The 24,876-nt window shown below is 46.7% G+C and overlaps 1 protein-coding gene and 1 pseudogene across 1 annotated transcript; one reads left to right on the forward strand and one right to left on the reverse strand.

Moving 5' to 3' along the window:
- Positions 1 to 10,700: 10,700 nt before the first annotated feature.
- Positions 10,701 to 12,332, forward strand: LOC136451903 (uncharacterized). Its single transcript, XM_066452583.1, has 4 exons — positions 10,701 to 11,097; positions 11,301 to 11,441; positions 11,538 to 11,753; positions 11,867 to 12,332. The coding sequence occupies exons 1-4, from the start codon at positions 10,840 to 10,842 to the stop codon at positions 11,993 to 11,995; spliced, it is 744 nt and encodes a 247-aa protein (XP_066308680.1). The 5' UTR covers positions 10,701 to 10,839; the 3' UTR covers positions 11,996 to 12,332.
- Positions 12,333 to 13,105: 773 nt separating this feature from the next.
- Positions 13,106 to 23,150, reverse strand: LOC136454486 (uncharacterized; annotated as a pseudogene).
- Positions 23,151 to 24,876: the final 1,726 nt, after the last annotated feature.

Consider the following 24,876-nt stretch of genomic DNA (forward strand, 5'->3'; position numbering starts at 1 on the left):
TAATTATCAAACTTGGTTTGTAATAACTTTCTATTCGTATTCTAATGATGAAAAGTATCTATGAACTTTATGTAATATGTGGCATGTATGTTGAATCCTGTACGATCTTGGTTGTTGTAAATTGTTTATCGAGACCCGTCGTGGTACTCGACGGACTACCGGGTTTATATGGGTTCAAGTATGACAGTGCAACCGCTTGCGGATTGCCATTATACTTGTATTCTTATAAATTGGTCAGTTCTGCGACAGCTGCTGTCCAGCGTCCGGTCAGTTCACAGGAGGTGAACTGCTGGTGAAGGAGTGACCGGACGCTACGTTTGTGCGTCCGGTCAGAAGGGGTTCCAGCATCCGGTCGTTTGGTGAAGAAACAGGCTGTACTGACCGGACCCTGCCTGCGTCCGGTCATGGACCACCGGACGCGTCCGGTCCCGATTCCAGAGGAATTGGACCTCTCTGGAATCGACCGGACGCTGGGTGGTAGCGACCGGTCGCTACCACCGGAGCGTCCGGTCAGTGGATTTCGCGCGGCTTCAGGACTCTTTTCTCCGTTTCCTTATCTATCGTGTTTGGGGGATCTATTTAACCACTGTCGTACCCTTGTTGCCCCTCATCTCATTTTGCCCTAGCCCATGCCACCGCTAGGTCACCGCCGCTGCTCTCCCGCGCCAACGCCGCCGTCCAGCACACCGTGCCGCCGTAGTCGAGCCCGCAGCCGAGCTCCGTGCCCTAGCCATGCACGCCACCACGCCTTCCCCTGCCTCGCTCGCCTCCGCGCCACCGCAGCCCACTGCCGAGCCTTGCCGCGTGCCTCTCGCGGGTGAAGGGTCGAGATGGCAGACTAGAGGGGGGGGTGAATAGTCTTTTCTAAAATTAATCACGTTGGCTAACCGAAATAAGTGCGGAATTAAAACTATTGGTCTAGCCAAGACAACACCCCTCTATATATGTTCTCTAGCACCTTCCAAAGATACTAATTATGCAACTAAGGTGCCGGGCTAGCTAGAGCTCTCCTAAACAATTCTAGGAGCAAGGTTACATAAACCTATGCCGCTAGTACTTTAAGCAACAAGAGAGCTCCTACACATGCTAGTAAGCAAAAGCACAAAGCTAACTAAGCTCACTAGCAATGCTCAATAACAAGGCAACCAATGCCTAATTAGTGAGCGCAAATACTTAGCTACACAAACTAAGCAATGTGACTAACAAGGTTACTAAAACCAAATTAGCCACACAAGGGAGCTACTTCTATGCTACACAAGCAAGAAGGTAATTAGCAAGCTACACAAGCTATCTAATTACAAGAGCAACTACACAAGCTTAATATGTATAAAAGTAATTGCAAGCTTGTGTAATGGGGATGCAAACCAACGGGAAGAACAAGGTTGACACGATGATTTTTCTCCCGAGGTTCACATGTTTGCCAACACGCTAGTCCCCATTGTGTCGACCGCTCACTTGGTGGTTCGGCGGCTAATTAGCATCACCCGCTAAGCCCGCACGTTGGGTGCCGTAAGAACCTACCTCGGAAGTGAGGGTAGCTCAATGACATGCTTTACTAGAGTTGCTCTTCGCGGCTCCCGCGGGGCGAGCACAATGCCCCTTACAAGCACTTCTCCGGAGCGCCGCACAAGCTTCTTGCGCGCTTCGACGGAGACCACCACCAAGCCATCTAGGAGGTGGCAACCTCCAAGAGTAACAAGCACCACCGGCTTGCAACTCGATCACCTAGTGCCACTCGATGCAACCTCACGATGCAATCGCACTAGAATCGCTCACTCACACAATCAAATGATCACTATCATGTATATGTGTGATGGAGGGCTCCCAAGCACTCTCAAGCATGGACACAAAGTCCCCCAAGGTGCTCCACACCAGCCATGGCCGAAGGCCACTTCTATTTATAGCCCCAAGGGCTAAACTAGCCGTTACCCCTTCACTGGGCAAAAATCGGGCCGACCGGACGCTCCGGTCGTGTTGACCGGACGCTGGACCTCAGTGTCCGGTCGCCCACAGACAGCCACGTGTCCCGGTTCCAACGGTCACTTGACTTGACCAGACGCAGCAGCTTTCAACTGACCGGACGCTGAACCCCCAGCGTCCGGTCATTTCCAGTAAGGTATCGACCTCGACCGGACACGTCCGGTCACACTTGATCGGACGCAGCCCAGCGTCCGGTCACACTCCAGCTTCTATGTCATCGTACGTCAGCTTGACCGGACGCAGCCTGCCAGCATCCGGTGCTTTTAGACCCAGCGTCCGGTCAGTTGACCGACGCCAGCGTCTTAGCGACCAACTCGTTTTCACTTCTAACTTCATCACCCTTGCTCCAATGTGCCAACCACAAGAATTTGCATCCGGCGCAATAGAAAACAGGCATTCCATTTTCCCAAAAGCGCCGAATCCCGCTGAGCTTGCGAACACCACCAAGTGTACACCACCATGTGTATGTGTGTTAGCATTTTCACAATCATTTCCCAAAGGATGTTAGCCACTCAAACCCATCTCACCCCTGCAAACACCACCTCCATTGTAAATGTGCCAACACCACCAAGTGTACACCACCATGTGTATGTGTGTTAGCATTTTCACAATCATTTCCCAAAGGATGTTAGCCACTCAACTTGCCACGCCACTCGATCCTAGCGATAATGCAAAGTTAGATTACTCAAGTGGCACTAGATGACCGATATGCAAACAAGTTTGCCCCTCTTGATAGTACGACCATCTATCCTAAACCCGGTCATAAACTTCTCTACACACCTATGACCGGTGAAATGAAATGCCCTAGGTTATACCTTTTCCTTGCGCATTCCATTCCATCTCCTTCAATGTCGATGCAACACATGCACCAACACGATCAACAATGATATGATCCACTTCATATCATCACATGATCATATTGGTTCATTGATCTTGACTCTACTTGCTCTTCACCGTTGCCATCGTCCATCGGCGCCAAGTCTTGCTCAAGCTTCACCGCTACATGGTCCATCACTCCAAAGCCTTCGACTTGCCCTTCACGCTTGCAACCGGCCCATCAAGCCAAGTCTTGTCTTGATCTTCTCCACCTTGATCACATGACTCAATGTCATGTCTCATGTGCATTTAAGCTCCTTCATCATCACATGTGTGAGCTTTGCAACATCTCCAAGCCATTTTCACCTTCATGGCATATGTTGCTCACACACATGTACCTGTGGACTAATCACCTGTGTATCTCTCATAAACACAATTAGTCCGCCTAGGTTGTCACTCAATTACCAAAACCAAACAAGGACCTTTCAGTGGGTCAGCCACGCTGATGTCAAGCTTGTGGATCCAGCGCCTCCAGTCTTCCTGCTGCTCAAGCAAGCGCCCTAGCTCTGTTTCCTCCTTGGTAAGGCCAGATCATTGCTCCAACTTTGTTTTGCCTGTGAATCTAGATCAACTGCATTGTATTGATTCCCAATCGCATTCAGGGCTTTCGACCTAACCCTAGCTGGTTCCGAGGTTCCCCCGCGCGACGTCTTTCCTTTTCCTAGTTCGCCATTTCTTTAGGTAGCTTGCCCGTCGTCTCAATTTCGTACCTACATTGCTTGCTTACTAGGTTTTCGCATCTATTAGATATATTGTATTTATTCGTATATCCATCTATTCTATCGTGCAGCGAGTCGGTGCCGTTGTGGTTCTTGTGGAAGTTGACAGTCAACTCGGAGCCAAGCTCGTGAGTAAGGATCGAGGCCAAGCCTCAGGAGTGTCAGTTTATCTGTTGATCTTCATCAGCGGTAGTTCACCCTCTTGTCAGATCAGATGGCTCGCACCAAGAACGTTGGTGGTGGTCTAGGTGATGATGATCGGAGGCCCCTGCCTCGCCAGCCTGTAGGATCGAAGGGCAAGTCAACCAAGCAGGTGACATCCAAGAAGCGCAAGTACCCCGACGCAGAGACAGCAAGAGCAGCAGCTGTTGCAGAGACCGCAGAGCATGCCGAGAGAGGCGGTGCCCGTAGTGGAATCGTCATAGCAGATCAGCTGGCACCAGATGCGCAGGACAGACTGAGGGAGATTGAGCGACTTCATGGTAGTCCACCTAGGACTATCATGATGGCAGGACATCGTCTAGCCATTGAGGAGCCTCAGTGTCAGGGGGAGTCCCAGCAGGAGGCACAACAGCAGCCCCCACCAGCAGAGCCTCAGCCAGCCTAGGAGACTCAGGAGAGTCAGCAGACCGAGGAGACCGAGCCAGCACCCCAGCTATGCCGCTCAGGTCGTACCAGTGCTATAGTTCCACCGAGGCCAGCTACATAGCGTAGGGGGTCATGCCCTCCGCCCAGACCACAGGGTCCACCTCCAGTGGTACACCTCGACTTGAGGGCCGCTACAGCCAGGCAGGTTCGCCAGCTGCGCTTTGTTGAGTTCGACATGTGGTTCCCTCTGAGGAGGGATGAGAGAGTAGCTGAGGGGTTCTATACACCGCTCCAGGAGGACTTCTACAATGCCTATATCAACAGTGGGGCAGTATTCAGATCACAGAGGGTCTGTAGTTTGGAGTCTATTGTGGCAGCAGCTGGAGAGCACATCCGCCCCTACTTGTCATATTTACCGGGGCTTGCAGATCTGATTGGCCAGACAGGAGTATATGTACCATCTTGGGTCTAGCAGTTCTATGCTTCACTCTACATTGATCCTCATCATAACTTCATTCATTTTGCATTCAACGGCAGAGATTATCGGGTGATGAGCTCTAGGGCCCAGGAGATACTGCGGCTACAGGATCAGCCTGTCAAGCTGTATGAGGTATGCTATGGACAGCAGGAGCCTCCCAGGCATCCTCATGGAGGGTTGGTGCCCCCTATAGATTTAGTGCGACATTGCTTCAAGGAGCCCTTTGGTGAGGGGTCGAGCAAGAACCCTAGTGACTTGACTCCTACAGCAAGAGTGCTAGAGGCCATTATCAGGAGGACACTGCTTCCCAGGTTGGGATACAGGGAGGGCCTGACTCGCTTACAGCTCTGGCTTCTTAATGCCCTGATGCAGCAGACCGTATTCGATATTTGGGACCTCCTTCTATCAGAGATGGAGGATACTATTGCTGAGGGTTTCAAGGGTCGCTGATAGCTTCCTTATGCACATTAGGTCACATTCTTGATGCTCAAGTGTGTGCAGGTTAGGACTCTTGAGTTAGTTGCCGAGTACAGGGCTGCCACCACAGAGTTTCCAGCATACAACATGGCACAGAGGATCAGGCACAGCACTCCACAGGCACCAGCTCGGCCCAGCCGTCGTCTAGATGTTCCCGAGTCAGCAGCTCAGCAAGACGAGATCATTAGAGGCATCGCCGCTATAGAGGAGGAGCAGCTTGAGGCACAACAGGAGATGACCAAGTCCAGTGATAGCTCGGATGATGACTATCTACCGATTCCTCAGATGCCTCCATGCAGACATGATGCAGAGGCCGGTAGTTCCAGCTTAGCTCCACCAGCACCACAGATGGACCCTGCATTGATAGCTATTCTTGAGCGGATGCAGCAGGACTAGGCACGATAGGCATAGAAGACTGCTGCCAACTTCGCACAGTTCTAGGCTCGTTAGGACGAGTTCCAGAGGCAACAGCAGCTTCTCCAGCAGCAGCAGCAGCAGATGCATCACTAGTAGATACTCATGCAGTAGCAGCTTATGGGCTTTATGCAGCATGTCGTGACAGCACTTGGGGCCCCACTACCATAGTCTTCGCCCCAGCTTGCTCAGCCTGCCTCCACCACGACGACTCCAGCTATACAGCCCAGTGGGCTTCAAAGTCAGGGACAGCCTCCAGCTTAGTTTGCCTCACCTACAGTTCAGGTGTCCCAGTGGTTGTCCTCACCGGTGGTTGCCCCATAGTTCACTCCATATCACATGGGCTTCTCACCAGAGCAGTCACCCTCGCTATTTGTGCCTGACACGTCAGTCTCTAGGAGTCTTGGAGCATCTTTCGGCGAGCTGACCGGCATGCCTACACCACCTCATATGCATGCCGCCGGTCCTTCTACAGCAGCCCCAGTCGCAGTGACTACTCAGAGGCTTACTAGCTCAGTTGCATCATTAGATCCTATAGATGTACCAGCAGCTTCACAGGCAGCACCTGTCCTAGCTCAGACCTAGACCACTTCAGCAACACTTCCTGCCACAGAGGGTCAGTCAGTTCAGAGCTCAAGGTCAGATGATGATGGTGCCCAGTTCTAGCTTGCCCCACGTACTTCAGCGCCCGACTCATCCGCTGCAGCCCCACCGGCTGACCCTTAGGTTTTGGTGTTTGACGCCAAAGGGGGAGAGGGTTCGAGTATGTAGAGTTTCAGGGGGAGCTAGTTGTCTAGTATTAGCTTATTATATACATTTGGAGTTTTTATTTGTGAGATACACTTATTTATGCATTCGTGTGATTACTTTCATGTATATTATTATATCTATGTGACAGTGCTATCTACGTGATTGTGTTATATGACATGTGTGCTCTCTACTTTACATTATTTATGTGTCATATCACTTGTGTTATGCTCATTTGCCTTTGCTTCCGCAGTTTTACTCCGATGCAAATGAGCTTTGTTACTCGTACTCATGCTTAATTCATATTCTTTGAGTACATTGTGTTGGCTTGGGTCATATAAGCTTGACTAACACTTTTGTTCTTACCGACAATAGCTTATATGAACTAAGCCCGTCAAAAACCTCACTCTTTCACATACTCAAGGTGGTATTGTCATCAATCACCAAAAAGGGGGAGATTGAAAGCATCTAGGCCCCTAGTTGGGTTTCGGTGATTAATAACAATACAAGATTACTATGACTAACGTGTGTTTTGCAGATGCAATTAAGTTAGGTCATGGTAATGGAGATCAATCGGGCAATCAAAGTTGTCATGCCCCTACGATGAAAATCATTTCAGTTTTCAAAGGATGGACGACAAGGTTAAGGATGACTAGTTCTAAGTGTCGATTGGAGTTGGAGTGACACTTAGAGTAGTTTAGGACTTTGTTTTTCCTTTGGCCGTACTATTAAGGGGGGTATGGACATGTAGCTTGACCTAGTTGAGTCTAGTGAGTTAGGTGTGGTGCACACTTGTTAAAACTAGCTCTAGGTAGCTCCTATGAATGCCTAAGATCCTTTAGAGCAAACTTCATTCACATATGATCGAGAGTTAGAAGTGAATGGAGGGTCAAATGCTGACCGGACGCTGGCCCCGGTATGACCAGACGCTGGCCGCAGGGTCTGGTCAGTTTATTTGATCAGCTGTCTGCGTTCGGTGCGACCAGATGCTGGAGGGGTCAAGTGACTGGACGCTGAAAGGCAGCGTCCGGTCGACTCCAGTAAGGTTCCAGAGAAGGGAATCTATGACCGGACGCGTTCGGTCAGTGCTGACCGGACCCTGAGGGTTCAGCGTTCGGTCGAGTCCAGTAAGGGTTTCATGCGACCGGACGCGTCCGATCAGTGCTGACCGGACCCTACCAGCGTCCGGTCAATACATTTTTACTGGTTCACGGTTGAACTGACCGGAGCGTCCGGTCAACACGACTGGAGCGTCCGGTCACCCCGCAGAAGCTCATAACGGTTCATTTTTCAGGCTGCCTTATAAATAGAAGCTCCACTCGTGTGTGGAGTTACTTTTGCTCATTCCAACAGCTGAGAAACATGTTTGTGAGTACCAAGAAGAGCAAGGTCCTAGTGAGGTGTTTGTGATTTGAGAATCCAAGAGTGAAACCTCATTAGTGAATCAAGAGTAGACAAGTGTGCATCCATCTTCACATTAGGCTTCGCGTGGTCAAGTGAGAGTTCGTGCTTGTTACTCTTGGTGATCGCCATCACCTAGATGGCTTGGTGGTGGTTGGGAGCTTGGTGTTCACCCGGCGGAGCTTGTGGATGACCCAACTCAAGTTGTGAGCGGTTTTAGGTGATTCGCTGCGATGGAGTGTCGAAGAATCAACCCGTAGAGAGCACTTGATCCTTGCGCAGATCAAGGGGAGCTACACCCTTGCGCGGGTGCTCCAACAAGGACTAGTGGGGAGTGGCGACTCTCCGATACCTCGGCAAAACATCGCCACGTTCCTCTCTCCATTTACTTTGAGCATTTACTTTAAGTATTTACTTTGAGCAATTCAATACTTGTCTTTACATTCATAGAATTACCATGCTAGAGTAAGTTTGGAACATAGGTTGCAAGTCTTTTGTGCGTTAATTTGATAGAAACACTTTTCTAGGCACAAGGGGTTAATTGGGCTATCCGTAGGATTTGATTATTGCAAGAAAATTTAGAATTAGCCCAATTCACCCCCCCCTCTTGGGCATCTTGATCCTTTCACACCGTACCGGTAACATCGTCGTCGAGCTCGGAGAAGGATGCCTTAGAGCCCGTTATGTGGTTGTTGGCACCAGAGTCTAGATACCACCGCTGCTCCTAGTCGGCGCCCACACATCCGAGGTGGACTTGGGCGCGTTGTTCGTCGAGGTTGACAGTCTTCAGGGCCTTCCCAGGTCCTTCCACCGTCATCGCCTCTTCCCTCTCCTCGGCCTCGATGTCGTGCAGTGCACAAAACGTCACCATCAGGATAGTGGCCTCATCATCATCATCAGCTTACGCCAGATGAGCCTCAGCCTTCTTCTCCTGCTTGCGATTTGGGCACTACCGTGCCCAATGGCCCATCTTCCCGCAGCGCCGGCATGCGTTGGGGTCGACCTACTTCTTTTTCTCTGAAGAAGCCTTGCCGCGGCGCTTGTCATTGCCACCGCGGCTGGAGGAGGCTGCCTTCCCAAAGTTTCTCCGAGCAGCCCACTTCTCTTCTGTCAATAGCAGTTTGTCGTTGTCCTTCGTTGCTGTCGCCTGCTCTAGGCGCTCGTCCACCACCCACAGATGGCCTATCACATCCTCAATGGTGAGGGTGGACAAATCTAGCATCGTCTCTATAGAGAGAGTGATATGGATGTACTTTGCCGGCATGGAGTGGAGGTACTTGAAGACTGCCTCCTCTTCGTCGATGGTGACGTCGTGGCTCTTCAACTTGATGATGAGCGTCTGCAGGCGGAGAGAGAAATCCTCAACCGTTTCACCATAACTTGAGGTTGGCGTACTCCTGTTTCAGAAGTTGGGCCGTCGCCTTCTTTGCGCGGTCGAAACTGACATGCATCGCCGCAATAGCCTCCCACGCCTCCTTAGCAGAGCTCTTCGCCCCCAACGGCTCCCTATACTCCACAGGTACAGCAGCGATGATAGCCTCCAACGCTGACATGCCATCTTCCTCATTGTCGGTGCCCTTGTCAACAGCATTCCAGAGCCGTCGGGCTCTGAGCTTGACCTTCATGGTCACCGACCACTCTCCATAGTTGGTGTGAGTCAGCGTCGGCCAACTGGTGCTGCTGATCTCCCTTACCATGTAAACAACGACCTTTGGTCGTGGCTGGGCAGCCACAGCAGTGCCACTGCTGTCGCCCATCTTCGAATCGTTCGTCATCGCCAGCGGTTAGTCCGGCGACGGCGCTTGTACGGCTCTGATACCACTTGTTGGCCCACAGGATCACCGGCTCAGGTGAGTCGACCACTCACGAGTCTTGCCGAGCACCCGCTAGTGTTGTCGAGCACCCACTAGCTAAGCCGACCATAAAAAAACGTTGTCCGTCCCCACACACTTTGGCTAGAGGTTGAAGAAGAGGGAGAACAGAGCATACACACACAGTACAGGCACCAGCGTTGGCCGGAGCCCTATATAGGAGATGGCAAATTTGAACTCTCTTTATTGAGTTGTCGTGGTAGTCTATTTATATAACTCTATCCATCTAATTCTAGTACAGCGCACATGCTGCAACAGTAACTAGATAACACAGCAGGACTGACTTCTGCGCATGTCCCTGCATGTGGCTATAGTCCGGCAGGTGAGCCATTCGGCGCCTGCCTCTGTAGCGGCTATAGTACCACAACAAGGGGCATTTTCGACGCCGTCTTCCCTTGCTGTGTGTTCACACAAGGAAACAGTAGATTATCTAACGACAACGCCACCGCTAGCAAACCACCAGCCACGCGGACTAGTCACTTGATCGCAGATTTGGCCGCTGGCCACGACGATCCAACCGTCCCTCGCAACCGTCTCCAGGCGCCGGCGCCGGGCGTGCGCCATCCCCACGTAGGCTACAAATCCGCTGGGCTATCCAGCGCCGGGAAAGGGAGGGGGTGGCCTCACCCGGGCAGATCCGTACCAAAACAGTGAACCTGTCTTGGTCGCCTCTTTTGCGCTTCCAGCTGGCCGGGGCAACACCCAGCAAGGCGCCGACGCCGACGTACGAGCAAGCGCACAAATCGAGCCCTTCACAGCATGCACAAGAGCTTGATCCGCCGTCCTGCTAGCTGTTGCGTCCACGCCGAAAACGCGCAGAAAAAGCTCCATTGCCACCATCCCGGCAAGTGGCATGGCCTTGCTGTCGGCCTGCTCCGGCTGCGGCGCGGCGGGAGAGGGGGTGGCGACGGGCTAGGGTTTGGGATTTAAAAAAAGCATATGTTTTTTTTAAAGGCAAAAAGCATATGTTTTGCACGAGGGAAGAACCAGAAACGGAGAGGTATGACACGTCCCGTACATCAACCAGAACCAAGAACGAGTTAAGAATTGTTGCTTTCCTCTGACGTCCCCAACCGCCCCCATTGAATCCACCGGTGAACCTATCATATAACTCCGCCACACCACGCCACCGGTAAATCGACGGCATCATGTGTCCGAGTCTGTATACCTGTCAGTCACGCTACCGCCGTGACCGATCGTGTCTGAGCTCCTTCTTCATTTCCTCCCAGATCTCTCTCTCCGTCTCTCGTCAGATCCTCTCGGTTAGGAGCTAGGAGGGAAGCAGGCTATGGAGACTGAGTCGGCGGCCATGGAGGATCCGGGCGTCAACGGCAGCAACGTGGTGAGCTGGGTGGCGTCCGGGGTGGTGCTGTGGTCGACCGCGTTCTTGCTGGTGCGGGCGCTGTTCCCCAAGCGCTCCTACGACTTCTGCAACCGCGCCGTCTCCACCATGCACGCCGTCGCCGCCGTGTGCCTCGCCAGCCTCTCCGTCGCCGACTGGTCGTGCCCCGTCTGCCCGCTCGCCGCCGCATCCTCCCCGCGCCAGGTATACGGTTTTTTTTTTCTTCTTTTGCGTACATATATAATAACACGGCGTGCGAACGTACGCACGCACATGCCGGAGTGCCGGACGCCCTGGCCTCCGCCTACCTCCTGAACGAACGGCTGGCTGGCGGCTACAACCACCTCCGGCGATCTTTAACTCTCATGATAAGCCGATGACAGTGGCGTCACAATAAATACTGGCAGATGAGGGCGCTGGCGGTTACGCTTGCGTACATGGTGTACGACGCGGCGTGCTGCCACCTCAACGGCGACACGCGGCTGGACAACACCGTGCACCACCTCGTCAGCATCGTCGGCATCGGCGCCGGGCTCGCCTACCAGAGGGTGAGCGAGCGGCGACAAGTCACATGCATTTCGTCGTCGGTAGGCTGCCGGCCGTTGCTGGTTTGTTGAGCTAACTAACGACGAGTGGCGGTGCAGTGCGGGACGGAGGAGGTGGCCTGCCTGTTCGTCACGGAGATCTCCAGCCCGCTGCTGCACCTCCGGGAGATGCTCAAGGAGTTCGGCGTCCGGGACACCGACCTTAACCTCCTCGTCGACGTGCTCTTCGCCGTCACCTTCTCCGTCGCCCGGATGGGCTTCGGGCCCTACATCACCTACGTCACTGTGACGGCCGACAACCCCATCCTCATCAAGGTACGCTACTAACGCACGCATGCGCCCTCCCTCAGCGAATCCGTTCGCCAGCCAAACCAACTCGGTCGCAACAACCTACGACATGCTCTGTTCTTTTGCTTCCGCTTTGCCAGGCGATGGCGTCGGGGCTGCAGCTGGTGAGCGCCTACTGGTTCCTGCGGATCCTCAGGATGGTCAGGTACAAGCTCGGCAAGAAGAAGCCGCTGCCACCACCGCCGGACAAGCTCGCCGCCGCCAACTGATGTCAAGTGACCGCGCCGGCGACCTTCAGGAGCTATATATTATATTATTATATTAAAAAAAAGCCCAAGCTGACAACGGAAGGGAGTTGAATTCGATCGAGACTGCGTTGTTCTTGCCTCTGAATCTCTGATGAAGCAATTTCCATTGCCAAGGATGTCAGCAAAGGGGCGGTGCATGTACTCTGGCAACTGTTATTAGCGTACGAATTGTTCAACCAGGCCCGGACCTGTTTAGTTCCTCCTGAAGTTTACTCCCCGATTTCATTAAATGTTTGATACAAGAGTATTAAATATGGACTTAAAAAAATAATTAATTACATAGTTTGCGATTAATTTACGAGATGAATCTTTTAAGTCTAATTAATCTATGATTCGACAATATGATGTTACAATAACACATATGCTAATAACGAATTAATTAGGCTTAATAAATTTATCTAGTGGATTACCGATGAATTCTATAATTTATTTTTTTATTAATATCAAACGTTCTATACGATACCCAATGTGACACCCAAAATTTTACGACCTCGTTCAAACAAGGCCTGAATTACGTTTGAATCTGGCAGCTGCACCGCAAACAAGTACTGTACAGCAGTAAAACGATTGATGTGTTGCCCTGTAACCGCGTCAAACCTCATCAACGGCGTCGCCGCATCGGCACAGCGCGCACCAACTTATGGTGAAGTCGTACAGGAACAGCTGTAAAAACATTTAACGCGTCGGTCCTATCCCAGGCATTGCAAATTTTTGTAATCTGGACACTGTAGCACGTTTCGTTTGTATTTGATAAACTTTATCTGATCATAAACTAACTAGGCTTAAAAGATTCGTCTCGTGATTTACAACCAAACTGTGCAATTAGTTATTTTTTTACCTACATTTAATGCTCTATGCATACGTCCAAAAATTGATGTGACGGAGAGAGAATGAAAAAACTTGGAATTTGGAGGTAATCTAAACAAGGCCTAGTAGCTAAAACGAAGAGAAATGAGTAGACCAACTGATGGAACAGACTGTAATCTAGACAGTTTACCTCCAGTCTGAACCACGTAGGCGTAGCCCGTAAAATCTTAGTTAACGCCTTGTTTAGAGTGTTTTTCGAGAGAATCAAGACCTAGAGTATTCCTGTGATTTCCGCAGAACTTCCTTCAACACCGCCGCGATCCTCTCAGCCATGTGGTGCTCCATGAACATTTCCTTCACCCTGTCATAGCCCTTTTCCCCCATGGAGACCCTTTCCTCGGCATGGCTTGCGAGTCTCGCAATGTTCTTTGCAAGAGGCGTCACGCCCTCCTTCCCAGCAGGATGCAGAAGGCCAGTCGAGCCGTCCACGACGATTTCCGTGGTCCCTCCAGCAGCCGTGCCCTGATATAGCAAGATGGTGATGAGGCCAATAATCAAATCAGGTCGAAAATTGACGGTGCGCGACAGAATGCAGGCCAAAACAGCATATGGCGGGCTCATGATAGTTTACAATGGCTCCATACTCATGATTCACAACAATAACTCTGGTCTCCGAATTCAGAAAATCGGTGGTCCGCGTTTCAAAATGCTGCAGCATGGTCAGTTGCTCAGAGGGTGTTTAATTGGGTGAATTTTAGATTTTTGGTTACTGTAGCACTTTCGTTTTTATTTGACAGTTAGTGTTCAATTATGGTCTAATTAGGCTTAAAACGTTCGTCTCGCGATTTTCAACCAAACTGTGCAATTAGTTTTTTTTTCGCCTACATTTAATGCTCCATGCACGTATCGCAAGATTCGATGTGATGGATACTGTAGCATTTTTTTAGAATTTGGCCTGGCAACTAAACACGTATAATACTACGTAGAAAGATTGGCCATTGATACTCCGAAGAAGTGAGGCCACGTTTAGTTCCAAAAAGTTTTCCCAAAAAGAGCTACAGTAGCCATTGCATTGAATCTTGCGATACGTGTATGGAGCATTAAAGGTAGACGAAAAAAAAACTAATTGCACAATTTGGTTAGAAATCGCGAGACTTACGTTTTGAGCCTAATTAGTCCATGATTGAATACTAATTGTCAAATAAAAACGAAAGTGCTACAGTAGCCAAATTTTTAAATTTGATTCCCTGTCTGTACTGTACTAACACGCACAAGTGGAAGAGAGAGAAAGGAGGTTTACCAATACTGGCAACTTGAATGCCATTGCTTCAATTGTTATCCTTCCGAAGCATTCTCCACGGGCCTAGTAGGTAGAAAAAATAAATGCTATTACTGAAAGTCTGAAGCAGAAGGAAATTCACATGGGAACAAACATCTAAACAGTCTATCACCGCCTGCGTAGCATCGAGTATGGCAAACTGAATCATTTACAGCAGGCATATACTAATCCAGGACTTCTACCAAAGTTACTAAGTGCCTGTTTAGTTTCTAAAATTTTGTAAAATTTTTCAAGATTCTCCATCACATCAAATCTTTAGACGTATGCTGAAGCATTAAATATAAATAAAAAATAAAACTAATTACACAGTTTATACGAAATTCACGAAATGAATCTTTTAAGCCTAATTAGACTATGATTGGACACTAATTGTCAAATAACGACGAAAGTGCTACGATAGCATTTCCTAAAAAAATTCGCCAACTAAACAAGGCCTAATCGGAAAGAACACCTGATGTGCGAAACGGTGTTTGCACTCCCTAATCTAAGCATTTTTAGCCAGTACCCGAAGATACCAACTGGATTCTTGGCCTGTTCTTAGGCAAAGCTGCAGACCAAAGATAAGGAAATTTCAGCGATGCTCGAGTGTTGGTACAAGTAACTAAAGTAACAAGCCTGAATGGGATAAGCGGTCAATTAAACAAAAACAGCATTACTACCGTGCACCATTTAAATTGTGTTTAAATGGGCTATAAACGGCCATTTAGGAGAACACTGAGTCCTGATAAATTTAAGACCTGGCCTTAGGTGAGAAGATGACAAAAGTAAAAGAAAGTAAAAATCTCACCCAAATGCTATACCAAATGAAGGATGACCCTTTTTACATTCTTTAGCTACCGAAAGCTTCTCTGTGACATAAAGTGTGGTACCATGGTGAACATATAGGCTGCATTAGTTATTAAAAATTGGCATTAGAATACAAGCAGGCAGACTAAACTAGAGAACTGACTGAATCAGCTCTTTTATTAACTAGACCTTGCATCCTATAAACATACCCCAGGAAAATCAATTAACAGAGACCGAGTTGTGAGGAGAAAAACAAGGACCATACGAAAGGAGCCTCCAGAGTTACGACTTACCTGAGAATTCTGAACAAGCACATCAATTGCTGCCAAATAAGGGGCCACTGCCAATGTCTTGTTCACAAAATGGACACGGGCCTCGTTTAGATTGCAAATTTTTGCAATCTGGACACTGTAGCACGTTTCGTTTGTATTTGACAAACTTTATCTGATTATGGACTAACTAGGCTCAAAAGATTCGTCTCGTGATTTACAACCAAACTGTGTAATTAGTTATTTTTTTATCTACATTTAATGCTCCATACATACCTTTAAAAAATTGATGTGATAGAGAGAGAGTGAAAAAACTTGAAATCTGGAGGTAATCTAAACAAGGCCACGGTCATGAATCGCATTCTTCACCACAAAGTCACGTAACTGAGTCTCAAATTTGGTCTGAGCATTCATATCACTTCCCACAACTACAGCATGCATTGTAGGCACTTTTAGTTTCTGGCGTTGGATGAGCTGCAAACCTTTCCTCGTGATACACCTGTGCATTACAGGATATCTAAGAAAGGAAAATGCAATACAAGAACATAAAAATTCACATAGACCAAAGAATCAGCAGCAACAACAACATAGCCTTTCAGTCCTAAGCAAATTGAGGTAGGCTAGAGTTGAAACCCACCAAGAGCCCCAAGTCACAGTTCAGACACTTCAATAGCTGCTTTCCAAATACTCTTATTCAAACATAGATCTCTAGGTATATCCTAAACTTTCAAATATCCTTTTATTGCCTCCCTCATGTTAATTTCGGTCTTTCTCTACCTCTTCTCATATTATTAGCTTGGTTTAGAACTCTACAATGCACTGGTGTCTTTGGAGGTCTTCTTTGAACATGGTCAAACCACCTCAATCGATGTTAGATAAGCTTTTCTTTAATTGGTGCTACCTCTAGGCGATTACATATATCATCGTTCCGAACTCGGTCCATTCTTGTGTGACCGTAAATCTATCGCAACATACGTATTTCTGCAACACTCAGTTGTTGAACATATCGAATCTTTGTAGGCCAACATTCTGCTCCATACAACATAGCCGGTCTAATCGCCGTTCTATAGAAGAAAAAAGTCTACTTAACCCCCACCTTTCATACTTGGTCTACTTCACCCCCGAACTATGAAACCGTCTGTTTTACCCCCTGAACTTTCTAAAACCGTCTATTTTCCCCCTAGGTGGTTTTTAGCGGCGGTTGCTACAGTAACAGCGGGTCTGCTACAGCAACGGTGGGTTTGCTACAGTGCCGGTGGTTTTGAATTTTCTTTTTTTTTAAATTTATTTTCGGTGAATTTTTTAAAAATCATAGTAAATCATAGAAAAATCATAAAATGAAAAATCTAATTTTATTGGACTCCATATGAGTAAATCTACACAGTGAATATATAATACGGTATGCTTGAGTACAAATTTTTTTTGTAACTTTAGATTAATTGGAAAATCTAATTTTGTATGTAATTAATTAGAATTTATCTATAACTAAGTTATACATAGTCCAACGAGTACGAAATTTTTACTATAGTTCAAGCATACAATAATTAGCGTACCATAAAAATTTCACCACAATTGGACCATAGAAGCTGCAGCTATGAATTATTTCAATTAATTACAGACAAAATTAGATTTTCCAATTAATCTAAGGCTACAGTAAAAATTTTATACTAAAGCATACCGTATTATTTATTCACTATGTAGATCTACTCATGTAGAGTCCAACAAAATTAAATTTTTTATTTTATAATTTTTCTATGATTTACTGTGATTTTTCAAAGATTCATCAAAAATAAAAAATAAAAATTCAAACCACCACCACTGTAGCAAACATGTTGTTACTGTAGCAAACCGCTGTCAAAAACCACCCGGGGGGTAAAATAGACGGTTTTGGAAAATTCAGGGGGTAAAACAGACGGTTTCATAGTTGGGGGGTGAAGTGGACCATGTATGAAAGGTGAGGGGTTAAGTAGACTTTTTCCTTCTATAGAACTTGACTTTTAGCTTTTGTGGTACACTTTTGTCAAAGAGAATGCCAAAAGCTTATCGCCACTTTGATTCTATGGCTAACGTCCGCATCAATATCTCCATCCCTCTGTAGCATCGATCCCAGATACCGAAATGTATCCTTCTTAGGCACTACTTACCTTCCAAACTCACATATTCCTCCTCGTGTACAACTCCGCCAAAGTCGCTTCTCACGTATTCGATTTTAGTTCTGCTCAATCTAAAACCTTTAGATTCAAGGGTCTGCCGCTATAACTCTAGTTTCCTATTTACTCCCGCCTGACTTTCTAACACTACATCATCAGCGAACAACATATACCAAGGGATATCCCCTTGTATGTTCCTGGTAACCTCATTCATTACCAAGGCAAAGAGATACGGACTTAAGGCTGACCCTTGATGAAGTCCAATTTTAATCGGGAAGTAATCTGTATTACCATCGTTTGTTCGAACACTAGTCACAACATTGTTATACATGTCCTTGATGAGGATCACGTACTTTGATGGGACTTTATGTTTATCCAAAGACCACCACATAACATTTCTTGATATCTTGTCATAAGCCTTCTCCAAGTCAATAAAAACAAAGTGGAGATCCTTCTTCTGCTCTCTAAACCGCTCCATAACATGTCTTATTAAGAAGATTGCTTCTGTGGTTGACCTTCCGGGTATGAAACCAAATTAGTTTGTTGATATTTGTGTCGTTCCTCGCAGGCGCTGATCGATGACTCTCCCATAACTTCATAGTGTGGCTCATCAACTTAATTTCCCGATAATTAGTACAACTTTAGATATCTCCCTTATTCTTGTAGATTGGTACCAATATGCTTCTTCTCCACTCCTCAGATATCTTGTTCGATCGAAAGATATTGTTGAACATCTTAGTTAGCCATACTATAGCTATATCCCTGAGACATCTCCACACTTGATTAGGATAGCATCAGGACCCATCGCAAAGAATATAATTGGAAATTGCAGAATTAGAAAGCAGTGAAACATACTGTTTATTATTGCAAACAGGATATCTTCACTCCGTACTCCAAGGGACTCACGAATATGTTTCCGTAGGACTCTTCTTGCGACATTATCTTCAGCAACTACCATTAGTTCTTTACTATTCCCCAGGTGAACAACATAAGTTTGTGGCATCTGTATTCTTTATACAAAATTACAGGTGTACAATGATGAATTAGATACTCAACAAGTAAGAAAATGCAAGAAACAGCTGATCCATACATAACAGAAAATCAGAAAAATACATATAGCCAGTCAGTTTGGAGCCATCAACAGAGAAGCAAGGGACAGATATATTCTCTCCTAGATAGGTTATTCAGATCAGTAGTAAGGAGTCAAACTAAGATACCATTCTCTTCAATGTTATATACAGAACCCAGCAATTAATACTATGGAAAAGGACCAGAGAGAATCAATAATTTTACACATACTTTAGGAGGTTGCTAGTCCTGCTCTTCCAATATTCAGCCGTTGTACGAGAATCAATCATGGCTCCAGCAACAAAGGGAAGATGTTTGACATATTCAACCTTAAAGTAATGCCCTCGCATTTCATGGATCCACCACAAAATCTTCGGAAGGACTTTAGGAACATGATCTTTCAGAACAGGATCAAGCCACTTGCCAGCAACAGCAGTGTTTAAAATAACCAGATCAGCTTTTAGAGCAATATCAACTGCCTCCTGTCCCCTAGCTGGTAAAACCTGTGAAACAAGCAGTTTGAGTTCAAAGTAAGCAAGGATTAACTTACATCTCGATGCATGTCAGCTGAGATAGTTTGTGCATCAATCTTTCCTTTTGCACTTCATTAAATTATGCTCAATATTAACATAGTAAAGCCAAATGAGGTGCACAAACAAGAAAATGACTAATGAATTGTATTAGAGTATATTTAGTAGTTAGGATTGTAATCCAATATTGCCATATGTATCCAGGGAGGTGTCTTGCCTCCCAAGTCTCTGTACTCTATATATACTGCCCGAGAGGCTCAACGCAATACAACCACGCATTATACTCAATCCTTCCTGCTTACAAATTGCACTGAGTAGTTCCTAGAAGCAAAGTAGCCAATCTGATCATCTCAAATTTGTAGTCTCTTGCTACCATGAGCTGGACATCAACAAAGAAAACAGTGGAATTGGTCCCCGTGCCAGTTCTAACATATTCAAATCCATCCTTCTTCCTCCCACCTCCCATATTCTCTTTGAACTCCTGAAATTCCATCTGAACTGTAGCAATTTCTCCTCCACTGAACATAGAAAGATATGAAGGACCAACATATCATACTATTTCAGTGAAAACAAATTAGTTATCTTTCTTTTTTTTCAAAAAAGTTATATTACTCAGCGTTCTTCCTGCTCCCTTTGTTCAGATTGGATTCAATTCAGGTGAATGTCTTAGGTTTTCATGTTTGTGATTTGGTTTACTTTTTACTTCTTTAAGCAACAGGCAACTCTCCTGCCACTTCAAGGAGGAAAAGGTAGAATGTCGCTCAGCGTTCTTCTTGTACTTGATGTTTCAAGAGTTGAGAAGTGTTCTTTTCTGTTGCTGTAGATTTTCAGAAAGATACATACCTACATGTTATAGCCCAGGACCAACTGGGTCCAATAAGAGGTCCATTAAGGTCCACAGTACTGTTCACAAGAGTGGGTAGTGCCACAGGTCCTGCGACTCAGCTGCCATTCAAGTCATTGCCAAGTCTAGAATAATTAAGAAAGTTCTAGAGCCTAGTTGGTTAGGAAGTCTTATCTTTTGAACAGTATCAAAGGCATCACCTAGGCATCAAGGCGTACCCAGCTTGCCTTGGGAAACAGTGGCGCCTTGTCAGTCAAATGAGGTGCTAAGGTTACTTAGCAGTCAAGTTAGAGTCACCTCTATATAAAGAGGACCATGCACCTTTACAACTTAAGCAGAAGTAGAACAAGGGATTAGCCTATCTCTCTGCCCTGGCCTGGGCGCCAGCCTCCTGGCTGTTGCTCCATGCTCCTGCTGCCCGAAAGAACCAGCCTTCACCTTCTCCCCAAATCCCCTCTCAATCTCTGGCAACCTAGGCACATAACACTATAGCTCTTTAAAGTTCCCCTGCCACTTTAGCATACTCTTCAATTTATAGAACTCGACAATCAGTGACTTATGACGTGAAAAAAATTAAATGAGGAACCAAGAGACATATTCCCTCTGTTCCTCACTACATGTAATTTTAGAATATTTCACACTAACAGAGACAAAGCTACAAAAAAAATCATGTTACCATCATATGACCCCATAGGCTAGTTATTACTCTTGCAATTCCACCAACTTTATCAATATTCTTCATGGATGATGCTTACAATTGGATTCAATTCAACTTTCAAACGTTCTTTAAAAATAGAAAAAAAAAAGATACTCCCTCCGTTCCAAACTGTAAGTCGTTTTGATTTTTCTAGGTTCATAGTTTTTAATATGTATCTAGACATAGTGTATATCTAGGTGCATAGCAAATCAGCAAAAAGCTAAGACATAGTGTATATCTAGGTGCATAGCAAATCAGCAAAAAGCTATGTACCTAGAAAAGCCAAAACGACTTACAATTTGGAACGAATGAAGTAATTTACAACCGAGTGATATGAAGGTTTTGCTCACCCGACATTTTAAGTGCCACCTTTCATCATGCTAGAGGTATCAATCCCACTATTTTCCCCAACTCCAATGAGGGCTCTGAAGATGTTAGGGTTTGTGGTTCCAGGTGGGCGGTCTTCACCAGGGAAAAGGTCCTGGGTTTAGAGGGAAGGCCACTGGCAGCAAGCTCGACCGGCAGTTCTGGTGGTACAACTGTACAAAGGTGGTGTGATAAGGTGGCGGTGGCGCCACCTACCGGGGAAGTGGTGGACGGCCAATGGATATGGTCAGGACATGATCAACAACGATGGCAGTAGTGGCAGGCAGCATAGAGAGGTTGCCATAGGCAGGGCAGAGGCAGGATTAGAAGGATGTGAGGGAGAGGAGAGCAGTTGGAAGTGTCTGGCAGCAGAGGTGGTATTCAGAGGAAGAACTCAAGAAAGAATGGAAGACAGCAATGGACGTTGGATTCCAATCAGACAACCCAAAAATTGTGCATTTCCAGACACTGAATCACTCAATGAGCTATAGACAAGCCGTTAAAAGTACAAGGTAGTCTATGATTTTGCTTTTTTTTTGCGCCTAGAAAAACTCTATTGTCCTAATGATCAATTTCTATTCACAAGATCATTTAGTACAATGCCCTAGAGTACACACAACATTCAAGAGAACTAACAAACCTGATCAAGGCTTTGAATGAGGGTAACAACATCTTTTGTTGGTGTGCCATGGCCCTTGGTTATGCAAAATCCTAGACAGACATATATTTAAGAACAAGAGCACAACCCTTCCAGAAAATTTAATACAGTTAAGTCAACAAGTCTAAGGGCTTGTTTGGCAGGGCTCCTCTCCGGCTCCGGCTCTGGCTCCTCCAGAGGAGCCCTGCCAAACGTTTTCTTGGAGGAGCCGTTTTTTAGTAAAAAACAGAGGAGCCGGAGCCGTTTTGGAGGAGCCACAATTTGTGGCTCCTCCAAAATGGCTCCGGCTCCTCCGGAGGAGCCCCTCTGGAGGAGCCGTGCCAAACAAGCCCTAAACCTGATGACCTATGTTTATCAGATGGTAGTTATCACCCTCTGCTATTGTGTTTGTGTTTTCTCAAAATTCGATTGTACTTCTAGAAACTAAGAGTGTTGCCTTGTAACTTTACCACATTGGCACATGTGAATCCCACGCTACATGCACAAATGTAAGACCGAAATTCCAAGCTACACATCTGCAGAAGCATTCATACCTGCACTCCATGGTTCAACATCCTATGCTCCAAGCTATATGTGACATCATTTGTTTCTTCTGATCTCTGGTCTGTTATCCACACCACTTGCGAGCCAACATGTCTCAGAAGAAATGCCAATTCCATCAGTAAAAGTGGGCCACCTGCATCAGTTAGGAGTATTTCCACTAAGACTGATTGGTCATTAAAATGGATGCCAGCAACAAACAAACGATGCTTTAGGTTTCGGAGATCCTTTCAACAGATACCATTTCAGAACTCGAATACTCCAACTTAGGAGCAACATGAACATTGTTAAGTACTCAACAGCTTCTGAGTATATGCTACGAGTAATCAGATAACTATTTCTGCTAGCATAACATCACTCTGATTGTCATCAATTTCTAGCTTTCCCAGAAATCTTCTCATATTCACCACTGGAAGTACAAAGAGATCTCAAGTACAAATCTCACTCCATCTCTGTTTGGTTTCTCGGTAACTTAAATGAAAGATAGTAATTAGAGTTACCAATCAGCAGTGCAAATCGCACAGTGCACCCTCACATGTTCCAATAAGCTGCCAATAATGGGACCGCAAGAGATGTACTCAAACCAGCAAATACTAAAATGCCACGGCTCCGGAATGTATGAGCTACGAAGTGAAGCGAACCACTAAGTCTAAGTGAGCAAATTACCCGAGAGGGAGAGCTCGTGGGAGACGAGGACCACGAGTTTGGACCTCATGAACCCGAGGGGACTCCCCGCGGCGACGGCGGTGTTGAGGGCGGCGGGGTCCCCACGGCCGTCGCAGGGGTCTCGCAGGGCACCGCGGAGGAGGAACCCCGCTGTGGATGCGGACGCGGCGACGGCCACGAGGAGGACGAGGAGGACGAGGAGGAGCCGGGTCCGGTTGTGAACCGGGCCGCGGCCGCCGCTGCCGCCGCGGACGACGGGGGCTTCGCCATCGCCGGGCGGACGCGCCGGGCCCGAGTAGAGACTGTGTGCTCAGATGTCAGATCAAATCAAACGGGGGAATGCATTGGCGAGCCCAATTGGGTGCTTCTTTCTCCGGCTGTGTTTTTCTCTCTCTCTTTTTTCCCCTTTTTTCTTTTCTTATTATATTCGCTAAAATTTTTAAAAAAAGAACTTGCTAGAGCCCGGTGCTGCACAAATAGGAGACTCATTGGCTACGTCGCGCCGTGAAAAAAGGTCACGTATCTTTTTGTTGTTGTTTTCCAACCGGAAACATAAAAGAAGATGCACTGACAGCTTCCTCTCACTTTCAGCAGTGCATGCAGAGCGTGGTCCCCACGGGTCTGGTCTCCCTTTCTCTCATTAACGAATGGACATGAGCAAACGGAGCGTACGAGCGGCACCCAGATGCATGCAAGCACGGGCCCCACACGCACTCTTCTTCTCACATGAACTGCAGAGCACCAACAATTGGTCGACAGCGCGTGACCCATTGGTCGGAGCATGCGACGTATATTTGGGCTACGTCTTGCCTCGCACGCATTTTGCGTCCTTGGTATGCCTATCCTGTTGGAGGCTATTTTTTTAGGCTAAAGTAAGGTGAAGCACGTATTTTGGGTTTAGGTATCATTATGGGTAGGTTGTTGGAGATAGTGTAAGAGAGACCGTGTCCGCCTGTTTTCGCGCGTCCCATCACATGGCCCCACGCTGTTTCTCACATCTACCATCACGCTTGCTCTGTTTCCTGAATGACTATCACGCCCGCACGTGGGAAACTCACGTGGATCACGCTTGCTCTGTTTCCTGGATGACTATCACGCCCGCATGTGGAAAACTCGCGTGGATCCCAGTCACCTGCCCCACCTGCGGAGGCGTCTGCAGCCCTGGCCCCCCACACAATGACCTACGAGCGACGCCCTAGCAGCAGCGACAGGCATCTTGCAATAGGTGGGTCCCATTGCAGCATGTATAACATCCTAATCTATTTTTGTGACATCTAAATAAAAATACTTGCAACATATGTCTGAAACACTTACCACATACGTCTAGAAACACCTGAAAACATTTGAAATTCATTGCAAAAACATATACAACATCCATGTCTAATTTTGCAACATCTAGATGAAACACTTGTAACATACATATAAAATACTTGAAACATACGCTTATAACATGCATGTTATGCAATATCCAGATATACTTCTGCAACATCCAGATGAAACACTTGAAACATACGTTTGAAACACTTGAACATATGTTTGCAACATGAAATATACGCTTGCAACATTTATATATAGCCATTGCAACATACGCAACATTCAAATGAAAACACTTGAACACACACATCTAAAACACCTAAAACACGACATCGCCTGTTATTGGTATAAATTAATGCACATAAAATAATCCACAAGCGCACGGATATTATACCGATGTAGCACTTCACGGGGAGTACCCAGTTTTATATCGAACTCGATGAAACATGTGTGAGAATAATTAAATCTAAGTTATCCCAATTGATGTGAATATTCCTACTCTTGCTGCTGCTAGTGAGTCCGTGATCTAAACTCTTGGCCAGCAAAGCAATATCAGCAGTAGGACTACCTAGGCGTGGACACCCTGACAGGAACTTTCCTTTTGGATTAGCGCAAGGAAAAACCAAAGAGATGCCCAACAAGGATCACAACTAACCAATACTAGAAAATCTTGTGTGCATATTATTTCCAAAGGAGACTATAACTGCCAATTAATGCTTTCCTTTCTTTCTAACTATGCGCAAGAATAATCCACCAGCTACAACCGTGGAGATCAGATGAGATATCCTTTTTAAACGTAGAAATAAGG

The sequence above is a fragment of the Miscanthus floridulus genome, chromosome 5 (genome assembly GCF_019320115.1).
Source record: "Miscanthus floridulus cultivar M001 chromosome 5, ASM1932011v1, whole genome shotgun sequence".
Lineage (NCBI taxonomy): Eukaryota > Viridiplantae > Streptophyta > Magnoliopsida > Poales > Poaceae > Miscanthus > Miscanthus floridulus.